Source organism: Benincasa hispida, chromosome 4 (genome assembly GCF_027475165.1).
Source record: "Benincasa hispida cultivar pf3 chromosome 4, pf3_genome.v1.1, whole genome shotgun sequence".
Lineage (NCBI taxonomy): Eukaryota > Viridiplantae > Streptophyta > Magnoliopsida > Cucurbitales > Cucurbitaceae > Benincasa > Benincasa hispida.
Genome location: NC_143481.1, coordinates 47,769,943 through 47,788,866, shown reverse-complemented (window position 1 = coordinate 47,788,866; position 18,924 = coordinate 47,769,943). Strand labels below are relative to the sequence as shown.

The following is an 18,924-nucleotide window of genomic DNA, read 5'->3' as shown; positions in this document are numbered from 1 at the left end:
CTTGTAACATCTACAAAGCAGGTCGTATCAGGTTATCGTTTACAGACTGTTTAGGTTATCATTTAAACATGATTCATCCGTATGTCTTTACATACATGTTTAAATTGCATAAAATAATCTAAGATCTTAAGGTTTATTGGATTGAGAAAATCCTCATAAAATAACAATTATTTTATTATAACAATTTGTTTAACTAATGTTTACAAACTACAAGAATACAAGAGAGATTTAGGATATCAATTCCAACAAAAATAACTACCCAACACTTAGAAACTTTTAAATTTATTTATTTATCTTTTGAAAAATGGAACTTTTAAATTTATAGAGATTAATGTTAAATGATATAATTAAATTCGCTTTCATCTACTCACTTAAGTGTTTGGATGAATCGGTGATTTAAGAACTAATAAAATACTAATTTAATTGTTGAGAGCCTAAGAAGTTAATCAAATACTTCATCAAAGTTATGATTATTTTCATACTTACATTTCTCCAATAAAATAAAATAATAAAAAAAAGAAGAATAGCGGAATATCAAGATATGAACTAGTCACACTCAAATAAAATAAAATAAACATTGAAATTTTGTAATTTGTGGAATAAAAATTGGAAGATGAAAGTATTATGAAGTTTGAAAAATGAAGAACATACTCTCAATTAAATGTGTTGATGAACAGAATCACTGTATCAACTGAATTTTTCTCTGCTCCTCACATTCCTAGAAACTTACAAGCGAAGTCACATCCTCTTTCTCTTTGGTTTTCTCCGATTTCAATCCAAATCCATTGGAGCTTCATTCTCCAGCTCCTCTGCAGATTTCTCTTCTTTTCTTCTCTTCTCTTTTCGCCCCGATCCTTCAAGATCTTCTGCGATTTCAGAAATGAGCTTTTTGAGGCCCTTTCTGTTGTATTCTTCGCTACGATGGATGAATTGTCAGAGTTGGGGTTTTCCCAGATTGCCTGGATTTGACGGTTTGCTCAGATTTCTTGTGGTTTTGATCTTGTGGTCTATGCTTTTGGAGATTCATTCCATTCCATCGTCTTCAATGTATCCAACTCTTCGTGTCGGCGATCGAATTCTTGTCGAGAAGGTAGAGTTTGTTGAGTTTTGGATTTATCTATCAAATTATGAGCTGAATTTTGAATTTCAGAGTTCAACTAGGTTTTAGGGGTATTTTTGTGGATGTGAAAGTAGTAGAGAAATAGATGTGGATTGAGATTTTAGCGAGGTTATGTTGAAGATCGATTTGGATCTTCAAAATTATGCATTGAGTTATTTTTTATTCGAAGAAAATAGATGAATCATTTATATTAAAGTACTAAATATACAAAAACGTTGATAGTTTCTTGTTAATAGCTATTATTATATAAAAGGAGAAAGAATCAAACATATAGAAAACAAGACAACGGAATGTGATCTCAATCATTTAGATGTAGAGATTATTTTCACCTAGACTCCTATTGCAGATGTCCTATGACATTTTGTAACGTCAAAAGGTTGTCCTATGAGATTAGTTGAGACACTCACAGATAACAAAGAGAACAAAAAAAAGTATGATACAAACCACTACTGTCATTTACCTGGACTGTTTTGAAAATTTCCATGTGATCTCTGCTCAAATTAATACTAGTGTCCTGGTTGCATTTTTTTCAGGCCTCTTATTACATCAGAAATCCTTCTATAGATGACATTATAACCTTCCGAGACCCGACACAGGTTAGTTGACGGATGACTAGCCTGCATGTCTTTTACTTAAAACAGTTTTTCTCTAACAGGATCCTGTTGGAATTATGGTGTGCTATAGCAATCTGGACGCAGAGAAGAGAACATCGTTGTAAAGAGAGTTGTTGCAAAAGCCGGTGACACGGTTGAGGTATGGAAGAGCCTTCTTATCATTATGTTATTGTTATGCAACTAAGCTGTTGAAAAGAACTAGTTTTATGCGAGTGATTCCTAACTGGTGACTCTAGTAGTAAGGAATTAGGTTGGTTTGTGTATCTAAGGTCCAAGGGTTGCCTGTACAGAAGATTGTCGTCTCTTAGAGTGTCGTGGGAGGGTTGAACCCTCCCGGAAATTAATTCGGTGAGCTATGAACATAATGCAAGAAATGGGAGACTCCTTAATACTCCGGTTACAAAAGAAAATGTATATTTGTTGTTAATGTATGACTACTTTGCAGCAGAAGAATTCTAGTTTTGAAGTTAAAATAAACTAACCATTTATGTGGCTTTTATCCAACACCTTCCAGGTTTGTCAGGGATGCCTTTATGTCAATGGGATTGCTCAGGATGAAAGCTTCTTAGCGGAGCGGCCAACGTACACCACAAAGTCGACTGTGAGTTTTGTTTCAAACTCTATTTTCGTTTTCATTTACTGCATCATCCTGCAATTTGCTGTGACAGCAGTAAGACTTCTAAAGCACGTTCTTAGAGAGTTTATAGTCGAACCAAAACTATCAAGGTGATTTTATTATGTAAGACGAACCCATATTCTTTACAAATCATCTTCAACTTGGCATTGATTTTCTCACAGCTAACTCATTGACATTTTGGTCAGTTGTTGGAATTAGACTGACTTGAATGATTATCCCCCTTTGACTAAAATAATACTAGTTTCCTACAGAATGCGATTTGGAGTTTCTAGTTTGTAGTTAATTTTGCTTTTTTCGAACTCACAGCAAATTCCTGAAGGCCATGTTTACGTGTTGGGCGACAACCGCAACAACAGCTATGACTCCCATATTTGGTTAGTGTTACTAATTTCAAGTGATATTATGTATGTTTGCTGCTTGTTGGTTCTAATGTTGTATAGTTTGTCTGTTAATGGTCCAAAAAGGACCATCTTATTTTAGTTTAGCCAGAAAATTTTGAATTGTGTCATTGTCCCTGGAATGGATGCTTCCCAAGTTTCTCTATTTCTCTCTCTCAACTTTGTCATCATCTTTAACCATCATTGATTGACTTAGTGATAAGTAGAGGGCAAAACCTTGACTAAGAGGTCAGGGGTTCAATCCATAGTGACCCATCGTTCTAAGATTTAATATCCTACGAGTTTTCTTGATACCCAAATATTGTAGGGCCAACGCGTTTTCATGTGAAATTAGTCGAGGTGCGTGTAGGCTGAAAAAAAACAACTTCATATTCATTTTTCTTATAGTTTTTGTCATTTGAACAGGGGACCTCTGCCCATCAAAAACATCCTTGGGAGATACCTCTGTTCTTGCCACAAACCAACAAGTTGAAATGAGCTTAGGTAACATTATTCTGCCTGTATGTGACAATTTGTTTTAGTTCCACATCCTCATCTAGGACTAGGATTGTTATTCATTATTATATATGGTTCATAAACTTGTGTATTAGCTATGGTGGAGGTCGAGTTATTTTATTAGTTATCTTTAACAACCATGCCATTTGTTTGTTTGTTATTCTTTTTCAATACACAAATTAAGGATGGATTTTGTGAATGGTTATTCTTTATAATAAAAATATATTGTTTCTTAGAATCTTTGCTGACTATTGATATATCTCAATTTTAAACAATGAGGTGTTAAACCTTATTTTTATTTTATTATTATTTTTTCTCTTTTTTTTTTCTTTTTTTTAATAATAAAAACTAGTGGATCGATGGACTGGTGGTGGTTTTCATGAAAAATAGAAGAAAAAAGTGACTGTTTAAGATACCCTTGAATTTAATCTTAAAATTAAGATAATTTAAATAACATGCCATTGTGTGATTTTTCATACTGAGTAAAGATATACAATCAGAGAGTTAGGTCCATCAACTTCATAAGTTGATGTTAAATAACTCGATTTCAATAGTAAACGCTATAGTATTTTCCACGTTTATCGAATAATTTCATCTTTTCCTATTTCTCTATTTTGCATATTTATTGAGAAATTTCATCTTATAACTCAGCATTTCAAACACAGACTATCTAACCCTAATATATTAACTTCATATTTCATAACTCAATTTTGTGCACCAAACATCCCAAATTTATTTGGTTTCAAGTTTTGGCTTAGAAGGGGATTTTCTAATACTATTTGTTTTCACTTTACATAATAATGTTAGTTTAACCTACTATATTTTTAAAAGCATCATGACATTACATAATAAATAGAGTGAGCTAAATAATTTTTCATACCCCTATAATACTTGAAATTTTTCCAAAGAAGAGACAAGAGGAAAGGTGAAGAAAGAAAATATCATGTCATTTTGTCATATCATATAAAGAAATAATGTAAAGTTAATGTATTTGTCATTAGTCAAAATTAACAAATAATGTCACATCATCTTTTTATTATTCGACTAATGGTCAACTTATCATAGACACTGTTTAGAATAATTTTTGTAGTCTTTGAGGCTAAATTGTTCCTTTTCCATTCTAGTTTGGTTTTAGTTGATAATAATAATTAAAAAAAAAAATCTATAGATAAAAGTAGAAGTAATGTTCACACGTGTACTTTTCAAAAATAGAAAATAAAAAAAAAATGAAATGGTTAATAAAAAAAAAGGTCTTAACAAGTTGAAATAGAGCTTAACAACATTACCTTATTTGTGTGTGTCAAATTTTTCTATGGATGTGAATACCCAATAAACTTTGGCCTTTTTTTTTCCCCCAAAATTTTAAGTAATGATTATTAACTTCTTTACTTGGTATGACTGTTTTTCTTTGTCAAACAACAAACCCTTTGTTTGTTTGTTATTATTATTATTATTATTTTTATCAATATACAATTAATTGTCAATATTTTTAGAAAATAGTTAGGTAAGATATTATATTGAATTTGTCTTCACCGGTTAGCTCAAATTGTTAAGTCATTCAGTGATTTAAGATGGTATCAGAGCCATGTTGATTTAGGATGTCTCATGCAACGTTATTACCTCTCCAATTAATATTTATTTCTACTTATTTTATGAAATTAATAATGTGAGTGATATCACATAAATAAATAAATAAATTGCACTAGATCTTGGCCAAAAGGGTGAGAAAGGTAAACAAAAATAAATAAATAAATATATTGGTTACCATGATTAAAGTAATTAATTCCTCAACTTTTAAGTACCCACTCCCATAACTAATAATGCCAAGGAAAAAAATTAGTACATTAATTATAATTACCTTAAAAAATATGTTATATTTATGAATAGTTTTAAATGTATATATTTGCCAAAAAAAAAAAAAAAGGAATATCCTTGTAACGTTATTTAGTTTGTTTCTGCACAAATCCGGAAAAGCCCAATTTGAAGAACCCATTACAAATTAGCACTTGCCAGTTGAGCAGTTGAGCCACATGTAGTAAGGGTGTTAAAACTTTATTGACTCCACAATCCAAATAACTCAAACTATTCGACTAAAAATATAAAAGGTTGGATTGAATTAGTTTTGTTTTTTAGTTGGATTAGGTTAGGTTAAAAATTTTCAACTCGAATTACCAACGCATATATAGGGGAATTTTTACAGATTGAAAAAATGTTAAATTATGTACAGAAATAGCAAAAAAAAAATAATTATTATAGAGTTCTAACGGTATCTATCTGGAATAGATTTCAATCAATCGATTAAAATTTTGCTACTTTGTATAAATAGTTTTCCTTCTATTTTTGAATGTCTCAAACACACCCAAAAGTTTAAATAGATATTTGGTATTTAACTTTTGAATTTTATGAGATTGTAGTTATTAGTCATGTGTTGTAGATAAATTTATATTTTTTTAATTAAAAAGAAAAAAGTAAGTTATAATATGACAATCCAATCAAACATAACTCAAAATTTAAGGATCGAGTTAGGTTGGGTTGGAGACCTTATTTTAGTTTTTTGGGTTAGCAATCTAACCAACCGCGAGTTTTTGTGTTGGTCCAAAAAATACTTTCAACCGAACCTAATATAACCCATATATACCCTTGATGTATAGTAGGGTCTTAACGAGATAAATGACAAAATTTAATGGTTGGTTTTAAAAAAATGGCAAGATATCTTTGTTATTGTAAAATTGAACAAAATGTAATTGTCACACCCCCTCCCAGATTACCCTTCTTAATCTAGAAGTGAATGTGACGACAGTAGTTACCAACCTTTTTGTGGCACTTACTGTCTAACTAACATCCTTAACCTGCTTAGATCCCTGGAATACATATATAACATTCACCAAACTAATGAAACTTTAAAAATAACCTTATAACAATAGGGATCAACAACAACATAACTACATTATATTAACAGGTACAGAGTTCAGTGGGTCCCAACATACTTTACTAGTCCCTAATATGAACAACACATATGTACAGACATTTACAGAATAAACACCTAAAACTGCTCTTTAAACTTTGAATTTTTAACTAGAGTCTTTGAGTGGCAGAGCAAGATGACAGCTAACCTCTGGGGAGATGACCACTACCTGGGAAAAGAAAAACATTTGAAAGAATGAGCTACTCGCTCAGTGAGTGACTTAATAAAAACATAAATCTCATGCTTAAACTGAAAGCTAAAAAACATAATACTGGAACTAAAACATGTCAAGCAAACGTGTACATAAAACTTTTAAAACCATTGTATCTAAGAACATAGCTAAACTGATTCTCGGTTAAGAGAGAACCCTTCTGCTCGATCTCTCAAACATAAGCCTAGGCTAGGGTGAGAACCCTTTTGTTCAATACATTTTAGTCAAGGTTAGAAAATAACCCTCATGGTTCAATCTCAGTGTCGGATATCATATTTAAGAGAGAACTCTTTTGCTCGATCTCTCAAACATAAGCCTGGGCTGGGGTGAAAACCCTTTTGTTCAACACTTTTTAGCCAATGCTAGGAAAGAACCCTCGTGGTTCAATCCTACTGAACTGATTAACTGTCATACGTGCACGTAGAGCAAACTAGATCCTGACGTCAAGGATCATAACTGATGCAGAGTACCACTGCTTATCACTGAACTGAGTGAATTATTCTGATACTTTCTCTAAGTACTTCAGTACTAGAATCATAACATAATTGAAACCGGGTAGTACAACTCAGATACCTTCTCCTTGTACTTCAGTATTGAGCTGAAACTACCTGATAGGAAAACATTTTCAAAAAACAAGCTTACTGAAACTTGATCTCATAAATCATAGTTTTCATAAGAATATCATTTGCTAACGCATGCTCAACAACATTAAGAGCACATATGCTTTAAAACATAATACAAATACTTGTAACTTAAACATGTCATAGAATTTTCTTTTGAAAACTACCATCATTCAACCATTGTACTAAAGCATATTTCATAAACTTTGTAACTAGCATGTGTTCATAAACTTTAGAGAAATGCGTTGCTTGGAACTTCTTGTAAAATAACCAGCATAAAAGTAACTGTTAATAAAGCATGGATTATTAAAATATTTATAAATCATTTATAAATCATTCATAGTCACTCACAGCTCGTCGGGGCTCTTAAACGGTTTATATGTCTCTCCTAGCTCTTCTTGGCCTAAAAGGACATAATCTCCGGTTAGATCCCTTAGAATTCTCAGCAAAATGCTTCAGGTAGCTCGCTTACTAATGGAACTTTCACCAACAAAAACAACATTACTAGTAAGATGATCATCATGAGCGAGATTCACCACTTCTAGCGAGATTTGTGACTTCCAGCGAGATTTAGTGAAAAACCAGCGAGATTTTCATCCTTAGCGAGATTCACCTCTTCCTTAACTCCTTCTCGCTCTTGCTCACAATGGTGAGTTGCCTGCTTAATCTTCCCAAGCAGCTACTTGTTTACGCACCGATTTCCTATTTCAATTTCAAAAATTCATAACTCAAAATCCATGGCCCTTTTTAAGAAATTTCCTTCTACCAACTTGTTTAGAATTGAGTTAACTTTCTTACCTTAAAAGTATCAGCCGAAAATTCCTTTTAGTTTGGCCTGAAGCTTCCAATCTTCACTCCGGGCTCTGATTAATCTGAAAATCTGCCCCTTCTAAAAATTCTTCACTTTTTGTTCTTCTCCGTGTGAGATCTTTCTCCGGCAAAACAACCTCAAAAACTAGATTCTCCCAGCTTTCAAACAACACCAATCTCACTTAATTTGTTCAAGTAATTTTCCAAAACCGAGCTTCTGAAGTTCCTCTCTCTTTTATACTTCCTGTCGCCTTCCCTGTTCAGTGGTCAATCCACCACTCATCCAGCACTTAGTGCTTCTGGCCAATTCCAATTAGTGAGTTTTTTTAATTAATTTGTTATTTCTTCCCTTCCTTCATAACCCTCATTAGGCATTCGCCCCATAGCATAACTTTAGCGTACATCAAGTTTCAACGCCTTGCGCACATCACATACTCCATCGTCTAGCGCCCAGCAGTTATCGTCTTGCGCCTAACGCCTATCGTCTAGTATTTATCGTGCAGCTCATCGTCTAGCACTGATGCCGATCGTGTAGTACCGCTTACACTATTGCCCAACGCGTAGCGCGATCCTTTGCATCGTCTAGCGTCGGGCTTTACCACTCGATCGCCTACCGCATCATTAAGCTCCGCGCAATTACTACACGAACGTCTACCGCATGGCTTAGCTCTCAACGCCCGCCTACACGATCGCCTACCTCATCGTGTAGTATCGTTCACTTACTAGACGATTTCGTACCCAATCGTATAGCGCCGCTCATATGCTACACGATCGACCAGCGCCTTTGCTCGCACACACTTGAGGCTGCCGCAATCCTTATCAACGCATCATGCCTTTCAATCCATGCGTTCATCCTTAGTACCAATGCATAGTTTATCCTTGCCTTCAACACTTAACCTCTACAAGCCTTGGTTGCTACATACGCAACCTCATGCGTCCATACTTCTCCATCAACGCATGCCTACACTTTGCTTCCATACTTAGCAAAATTTTCACTTGTTAAATTCTCTAAAACTCACCATTGACTAAGTATTTCTAACACTTAGAATTTTCTTCCTCCATCGGCTCCCTTCTTTACCTCCTTTCATAATTTTACTTAACACGCTTGTTACTCACTTATGTAGGAAAAATGGAGTACAGGGTTTACAGTAATATTTAATATTAAATTGATTTTACTGAAATATCTTAACGAACATGAATTTCTTTATTAACCTAAAAGAAATACCAAAATAAAGTTGAGAATTTTGTCTCTTTTATACAATCAACGAATTCCTCATTATCTTAATGAACACAAACGTCTAAAGAAAATCATATATTTCATGAATGTCTTAAAATTTAAATTTTTTTCAAAGATGACTTTTAGGGTTAATTTTGGACAATTATACTATTTTTATATTTTTTTTTCCTATTTTCGAAGCTACTTTAATGATGGAAAAGAAAATACATTTATTATAGAGAGAGAAAATGCATTTAATATAATTTTTCTCATTTATCAATTGAAGAGAGAAAATACATTTATTGTAATTTTTTATCATTTTCCAATTTGGAAAAAAATGCATTTAATGAAATTTTATTTTATATTTACATTGGTTTCCACTTATCAACTTATTGGCTTTCTTGATGGATTAATTGTTATTTTAAATATACCTTAAAGCATTTTTTACGGATTCATGATTATTTTAAATATATCTTAGAACATTTTGTTAGGTATTTGAAAAATATTATAACCAACATATGAAATATAATGCACTTTATAAATTAGAAATTGACTCAATTTTTTGACATAAATCACAATATAAACCAATATTTGAAATATATTACAGTATATAAATCTTCATAAATTTCATTTACACCACAGTATACATATATATATCATAATATATGAAGTCTAAATAAAAAAACATTCCCGTTTATATCAAATAAATAAATACATATACTATAATATATATCAATTTTTCTACAAAAGCTAAAAGAATACATATATATCATAGTATATATAAAAAAATATGAAAAATAAAACTAAAAATTGAATCAGGTCCACCATTCGTCTGCTTCAAACTTGCCGTCTTACCGTCTCGTGCTTGCCCTATTGCTGGATCACCCTATGTCATCCTCTCCCACCTGTAATTCACATCGTCGGAAGGAGAAAATAGAGCGAGGGAGAAGGAGAAAAGAGAGGGAAGAGGAAGAAATGGTCTTGAAACATGGGGGGAGAGAATATATGCATGGGGAAGAGAGAATATGCACGTGCATGGGTAAGAGAGAATATGCATGTGCATAGGTCAGAGAGAAAATGCATGAAGGGAGAGAGAATAGTAATATATATATATATATATATATATATATATACACGTAGGTGAAGGCTAAATTGTAAATAACCACTGATATTAGTGAGAATAGAGAGACCAGTAGTTTTTTTTTTTTAAAAAATAAAATAAAATGTTCAAGATATATAGACCTATTTTTAAGATCTTTTATGTAGAAATCTCATTTCATTATAAACCTAAATGTTACAATATGGCTATCACATAATTAGCTAATTAATCATGCAAGGATGACAAGTATCATTCATATTTTGATTGATTCGGCTCCAATCCAATTTAGGGGGAGAATCGTCGAGCAGCAGCAGCGTATATTGGTTATTTAAAAGATTTTCTCTCAGCGGTTTAAATACTATTTTGGTCTTTGTATTTTTTATTTTAGTTCATTTTGGTCTCTATATTTCAACTTTGATTCATTTTGGTCCCTATACTTTTAAAATGTTCATTTTGGTTCATGTACTTTCAACTTTGGTTTATTATGATTTTTGTACTTCTAAAAAGTGACTATTTCGGTCCTTTCATTTTCACTTTCATTTCATTTTTAAAGGATCAAAATGATTTTTTTTTAAGTTTAAATTCTAAAATGAACCAAACTTGAAAGTGCAAGAACCAAAATGAAGATTTTGAAAGTATATAGACCAAAATAAACTAAAATTGAAAGTATAAGGACAAAAAATAAATATTTTGAAAGTACATGAACTAAAATAAATCAAAACTAAAAATACAAAACCAAAGTAGTATTTAAACCTAAAAGAAAATGAGAAAATGCAATAACATGCTGACGTGTAAATTTAGTTAATGAGATGTGGCAGTCTTGTAATATTGAGTGAATCATACCCTAAATGTGTCAAATAGGAATGAATGGGGTAACCAAAAACGACATCACATTCAATTATTTGATTTTGATAATTTATTATTAGGGCCATAGGGCAAAAAATTGCAATAAATAATAATAACGACAAAGTGCAAGTTGAAGTATTGGCCAAAAAAAACTGTATTAAATTATTGAAATTAGGTACGGTTGACTTGACTTTAATGTTTCGTTCAATAAAGGTTATAAATTGGACCCCACCTCTCACTTTTTGACGTTGACTTTTGTTCCCTCTCTTCATATTATACTTTCTAAATTAAATCTCTAAACATTTCCCCATCTTAACTTAACATTCAAACATTCAACAACAAAAAGAAAATGTTTTGCATCCGTTATTTATATTATATTTATATTTGTGACATTTTTGTTACTTTGTTTTTTATGGTTTATGGACTTTTCTACGATACAATAGAAATATCAATTCATTTCTCGTATCGATATCAAATCTACATAAATGTAGAAATATAGATGAAAATATCGATATGTTGACGAAAATTTAATATATAGATGCCTATTCTTACTTTAACATTTCACACATTTTTCTCATAAAAATAACAAAGAAAAAACATTTGACACATTATACAATGTTATATTATTTTGTTTTACAAATTTTATATATATTTTTTTTAAAATGCTTTTATCACAAATTAACAATGTGCGTGTGTATATATATACTATGAAGCACAGGTACATATACGGCTACACGGTATGGATACGATCAGATATGACGATTCATCAGTTTCTAAAAAACTAAGATACAGAGGATGCATCATTTTTTTAATATATATATTTCTAAAGAACGAGGATACTGATATGTTGAAATTACATTTTTTTCTTTAAAAAAATCTAGGATATAGATAAGTTTAGCATATAAGTTAATAACAATAACACAAAATAGAACACAAATACTAAAATACAATACAAAAAAAAAAAAAAACAACATCTAAGATGTTGAAGTATAATAGTTAATAAAATGCAATAGAATAGTGGCTCATATTGCAAAGAAGAGAAGATTAAATGGAGAAGTATGAAAATAAACAAAGAACTTCTTCATTGAATTGTTGAAGATATCCAAATGATTTATATTTTGGTGGACTTTGTGGTGACTCAAATGTGAATATGAGATTAGATGATTCTAGTCTAGGGTTTGGTTCGTTATTTTTTTTCCTTTAGTTTTGGACTCGAGTAGTGAGCTTTTTAAATAGGTTGCCTAGTTTTAGATTGGAAAAGATTAGATGAGTTGCTTGTCTTTTTTTGTTTTTTAAGTACACGTAGAAATAGATACGTCAAATCGCGTACAAGATACGTATCTGAAAATATCGATATCCAATACGTATCCGATATTAATTCTTTACCTCACATGAAGTATCTGTGATTCATAGTATATATATATATATATATATATATATATATTTATTTATTTATTGTACCTTGAGTTTAATACACAAAACTGATGACTTCATCCTTATAGCTTTATTGAATGAGGTTATTCTTTTTTAAATTATAAGTTTGAATTCTATCCTTTTGTTTAAATTGTAATACTTTTTAAACATATATTTATTTTTGTAAAACTTTAATGTTTGGTTTAAATTTTTATGTTTAAATTCTATTTTCATATACAAACTTTTAAAATTATTTTATTTCTCTTTCTATCATATTTTTTTAGTCTTTAAACTTTTAAATTTATATTTTGTTTCTTGAACTTTTAGGAGGTCCATTGTAATTTATAAATTTTAAGAAGCAAGTATTTTGATGGAAATAATATTAAAAATAATTAATTAAATACTAATTAAATGAAGCAAGTAAACATTCTATAATCTAAATTTAAAAGTTAGATGGATTATCTCCATCCATTTATATGATTTGATTCCAACAAGATATATATTTTTTTAGTGAAAAAACTACAAAATAAAATTATTTAATTCACTTTTCTAATTCTCAACCATTGGTATGTCCTTTCTATCTTGTCAACAACTTGCAATTGCAATGGCCAATGATAGAAAATGTCTGGTTCCATTCACACTCGAAACACTTTATTTATTTTTTAAAAACTATATAATTAAAGCTATACGAAATATTGAGTTGATTATTGTAGTATGAAGATTATACTTATATATATTTGAGATACAAATTATTTAAATTTGGATTATAATATTATGTATTTATGACGTAAACTATTTTAGAGTGTGTTTCACGTTGCTGTTGAAAAGGATAAAAACAATTAAAAGTAAATTTTAACCATTTTTTTTGTGTTCAGTTAAATAGATTGAGATTAAAATCTGCTAAAATCACTTTTAAAAATGCGTATGTTTCACTCCCGTTTTAAAATCAGTTTTCTACTGGCTTTTGGATTCTCCTCAAATCATATATGATTTAAAATTAATTTTTTATTTTATTTTTAAAATTAAAATTTATTTCACACGTTTATTTCTTTTTCATTGATCAAATCTCTATCTTTTGATTCTAAAATAATTACACTATATTGATTTTAAAAAAAAATAAAGCTACATTTTCCTTAATATTTGAAGTAAGGAAAATACATCATTCTAAATAATTATTTAAAATTATATATTATAAAAAACAATAAAAAGTTTAGTAATGGGTCTATTTTAGATATTATAACTAAAACAAAATAATTTAGTAAATACCAAACACTAATACCTACTTGAAATTTAAATTTACCAACGACTAATTTATTTTATTTCACAACCGATTTTTGTCAAAAATTATTTTAAAAGATACAACAACAATTCCAAACGAACCTAGTTTACAAATGAAGAAAGATAATGATTACAAAATAGCAATCATTACAAACAATGAGAGTTCTTCAAATAGTTTTATTGTAGCTATGCACATGTAGACGGTAATAATTGAAAATTTCGACTATTACAACAAATATTTAAATATTATGTGGACTATAATCTTATTGTCAATCTATTCAAGACAAGTTAGGTGGGATATATTATACAAACTATTCAAAAATTCTCGATGATATTTTAATAGTCAGCTGTTTTCCATTTAAATAAATATATATTTTGACTAAAAAGTGGACAGGAGAATTTGAATTTCTTTGGGGTCACATTTTTAGTATAAATTTTCAAATTGATGCATTATATATCATATAAGTTTGGTTTGCAGAAAAAAGATAAGGCATCCAACTGCCCAAATAGGATAATAGTCAATATATGTGAACAAAAGTCAACATTCCTACAATTGGAGGGATTATCTATATATGAATACATTATTAAATTAACAATTTAACTTTTCCTATGAAACCAATTTAGTATTTTAAGGAATCGTTTGGTTTAAAGTTTTATAGATAATTATATATTAAAATTAGAAGTACAAGTGTATAGATTGTTTAATTGAAAAAAATGCTTCTTTTATTATTAGTTAATTAAATAATATTTTAAAAATCTAATTAATAATTTTAATAAATAATTTATAATGTTAATATATATTATAAATAAAAATAAATTTAAGCAAATATAGTTATAGTTAGTCATATTTTTTTAAAAAGATGATAGTTTTTCATATTAATTCATAATAATAGAATAAATTATTATATTAACATTATTATTAATAAAATTATATATGTCAATTATAAATTTAATTTAAATATATTTATAAAAATTAAATAAATTAACCCGTATCAACAAAGAAGAAAAATAAATACAATAAACAGATAAAAAGTAATCGAAAGAGAGAAAAATTATTGAAAATGGAGAAAACCCACTATTTAGATGGTTATGAAAAAACTTCATGAATGAGAATATGAAATATCTTGTAATAAGATATTTCTATTCCCAAGATTAAAAAATTGTAACAAACATGGTGATAAAATATAATTTCTCATTCATTCTTCTTATTCCTATGAACCAAACAGACCATAAAATTTTTAAGTTATATTTAAAGGTCCTTGAACTTTTAAAGTGTTTCTTTAACTTTAAAATTTTCAACATATAATGTCTAATTAATAAAGTCGTCCAATTTAACTTTCGACTTTATTTATAACATATTTTTAGCTCGATAGGTAATTTATTAAAAATTTACAAACCTATCAAACAAGAACTTAAATTTTGTGACCTATTTAATAATAAATTGATGGTTTTAAAAAATATCGATTAGCTAAAAATGAAATTAGATAAAAATAAAATTTAAAATTTATGGATTTGTTAGAGACTACGAAAGATTCATAGTCTTATCAAATTAAAGTTTGAGTGTCTGGGTGTTGAATTTGTTATTATAGTGTAATTCAGTGGTTATTATAATATGTGGATTATACTAGTCAGTAGATTATAAAGTCTGAAAGTTATAGTCGTATGTGTTTGAAGTGCAAACTATTTTAATATGAATAGGAAATAATTAACATTGTAATAAAGAGGGCGAGTAGGAAATAGTAAACATAACAACAAAAAGATATTTGAAATAGTAATACTATAGTTAATTGTAAGTTATAATAGTTTGAAACATCAACTATTATAATTAGAACCTAAAACATGTATTGAACTATAATAGTCCACTCCACTACTTGAAGTTGAAGGTACAAATACCCTCTAAAAATTTAAGGGCAAATATCAATTTATATCCGACCCCTAAACTTTGGTAATTATATCGATTTAAACCCTAAATTTTGGTAATTATATCGATTTAAACCATAAACTAAGAATTGTATCAATTTAAATCTTAAAATTTCGGGGTTGTATCAATTTAAACCCTAAACTTTTGAGATTACATTAATTTAAACCTCAAACTAATAATTATATCAATTTAACTTTAACCTTAAACTTTCATAAGTGTATCAAACCCTGAACTTTTAATAAATATATCAATTTAAACTCTAACATTCATAAGTGTATTAGATAAAACAAAATGGACGGTTTAAGTTGATACATTTATAAAAGTTTAGGGTTTAAATTAATACAATTTCCGAAATTTAGGGTTTCATTTGATAAAATTATTAATTTAGAGTTTAAATTGATATAACACCCAAAATTTAAAGGTATAAATTGATATTTGTCCAAAATTTAAAGATCTATTTGATCCTTTATACTCAAACAAACCTATTATAGGTCATTATGATTTTTTTAATTATTATTATTATTATTTTGAAAAGACGCCATCTTGAAAGTTGTAGAACTGAATTTAAAGGGTTAATCAAATCTATAATTTTTAAACGAAAATATATTAGGTACAAAGACGAGCAATACAGATCTAGGCTAAAATTATAAAATAAAAAGTTTTTAAACTTTGAACTTTGTGTCAACATACCCTTCAACCTTCAAAAATTTTAAAAGTATACGAAAATTTTTACAAAGTATTCAAATAGGACCTTTAATATCAATATTGTTGTTTTCAAAACTTATTAGAGAAATATTATTGTTTTGAAACTTATTAGAGAAATATTGTTGTTTTGGAAGTTCGAGGCTAGAAGTCGAGGGTTGAGGATTTGATTAATGTAGAGGTCGAACGTTGAGAACTCGACAAACAAAGAAAAACTTGGAAATAATATGTATATTAGGGTTGTCGAGGGTTGAAATTTCAACATACATAAGTCGAAACTTCAACCCTCGATAAGGAAATGAAATCTCGCTAATTTTGTGATGAGGATCTCACTCTAGAAGGGAATCTCGCTAATTTTGTATATTAGGTTGTCGAATGTTGAATTTTTGACATACATAAGTCGAAACTTCAACCATCGACAAGGAAGATAAGTGGGTGAAGCTAATTTTGTGATGAGGATCTCACTCTAGAAGGAAATCTCGCTAATTTTGTGATGGGGATCTCGCTCTAGAAGGGAATCTCACTAGAAATGTGGGCTGAATCTCGTGAGCATCGCTAGGAAGGCAGTTTGTTAAAGAAATACTTGAGGATCTCGCTCTAGAAGGAAATCTCGCTAATTTTGTGATGGGGATCTCGCTCTAAAAGGATTCTCACTAGAAATGTGGGCTGAATCTCGTGAGCATCACTAGGAAGACAGTTTGTTAAAGAAATGCTTAAGGATCTCGCTCTTGAAGGAAATCTCGCTAATTTTGTGATGGGTATCTTGCTCTAGAAGGGAATCTCGCTAGAAATGTGGGCTAAATCTCGTGAGCATCGCTAGGAAGACAGTTTGTTAAAGAAATACTTAAGGATCTCGCTCTAGAAGGAAATCTCGCTAATTTTATGATGGGGATCTCGCTCTAGAAGGGAATCTCGCTAGAAATGTGGGTTGAATCTCGTGAGCATTGGTAGGAAGACAATTTGTTAAAAAATGCGTGAGGATCTCGCTCTAGAAGGAAATCTCGCTAATTTTGTGATGGGGATCTCGCTCTAGAAGAGAATCTCGCTAGAAATGTGGGCTGAATCTGGTGAGCATTGCTACGAAGATAGTTTATTAAAGAAATGCTTGAGGATCTCGCTCTAGAAGGAAATCTCGCTAATTTTGTGATAGGGATCTCGCTCTAGAAGGGAATCTCGCTAGAAATATGGGTTGAATCTCGTGAGCATCGCTACGAAGACAGTTTGTTAAAGAAATGCTTGAGGATCTCGCTCTAGAAGGAAATCTCGCTAATTTTGTAATGGGGATCTCGCTCTAGAAGGGAATCTCGCTAGAAATGTGGGCTGAATCTCGTGAGTATCGCTACGAAGACAGTTTGTTAAAGAAATGCTTGAGGATCTCGCTCTAGAAGGAAATCTCGCTAATTTTGTGATGGGGATCTCGCTCTAGAAGGGAATCTTGCTATAAATGTTGGCTGAATCTCGTGAGCATCGCTACGAAGACAGTTTGTTAAAGAAATGTTTGAGGATCTCACTCATAATTGTCTTCACTTTATTTACTTTCCATAGAAATATATATATATATATATATATATATATATATTATACATGACCAATGAGAAAAAAAGCTAATAATCATTAATGAAAAAATAACAACAATAACAGAATTTTGTTACAACTAATAACTATAATTTAGTAAGTTTAATGAAAGTGCATATATTAAAATTGACTATAATTGAATAAGTCTGAAAAGAGGTGTGAGGTCCTATCACCATGTTGTCTCTACTCCGATTCCCCTGCGCGATTTCCTGCATGCATTGACCGATTGATCTGATTCCCCTGATCTGATTCACTACATTCATTGACGCATTCATGCCCCTTTGCCATAGTCTTAATGCCTCTTCAACCACCCCAAATCCATGGGTCGAGTGTTCAACACTCGACCTACATCCTTTTAAATCACCATCCTCTTCATTTTTACTTACTCACTCCCTCGATAATTTTTAGCTCACTACCCTTGATTTTGCTTACTCCTCTCCCCTTGATTTGCTCACTGCCCCTTCATAGCTCACTGCCCCCTCACTGCCTTCGAAAATAATCCTTCGAAATCATCTTCCTCTCCTCCCATTTCCATTTCCATTTCCATTTCTCTTCTTGTATTTCGTTTAATACAAATTATTCTCACACAACTATACTGGTTCGTTACTCTACTAAATTTTTATTTTTTAAGAATAATTATAAAAAAAATTTTGTTCTTATATTATTATTTTTTTAATTTTTTGTAGTTGTTGTCAGATAACAAATAACAGGAAAAAAGGGTGAACGTTGTCACTTTGAAGGAAAAAAGAAAACTACCATCGAATCTGTGAGTTGAACTTATGATATTTGAAAAGTTTAGCTTATTCTTATGATATTTGATTTATTTAGTATTAACTTTGATGTTTATAGTATTAAAATGTTTAGTTTACTGTTATGTTTAAGAAGTTGATATTTATAGTTTAATACAAAATTATTGTGATAGTTAACAAGTTTAGTATAGTTTCAAAAGTTTAATATAGTTTGAAAATTTTAGTTTATTCGTATGAAAATTATTGTTATTATGT

General features: G+C 30.0%; 1 protein-coding gene across 1 annotated transcript; it reads left to right on the top strand.

The window, feature by feature from the left end:
- The first annotated feature begins 572 nt into the window (after positions 1-572).
- On the top strand, positions 573-3,502 carry LOC120075840 (chloroplast processing peptidase-like). The gene is made up of 6 exons (XM_039029540.2): positions 573-1,090; positions 1,654-1,716; positions 1,805-1,873; positions 2,249-2,335; positions 2,678-2,745; positions 3,175-3,502. Exons 1-6 carry the CDS (start codon positions 881-883, stop codon positions 3,239-3,241), a joined length of 564 nt encoding a protein of 187 aa, XP_038885468.1. The 5' UTR covers positions 573-880; the 3' UTR covers positions 3,242-3,502.
- The last annotated feature ends 15,422 nt before the right edge of the window (positions 3,503-18,924 follow it).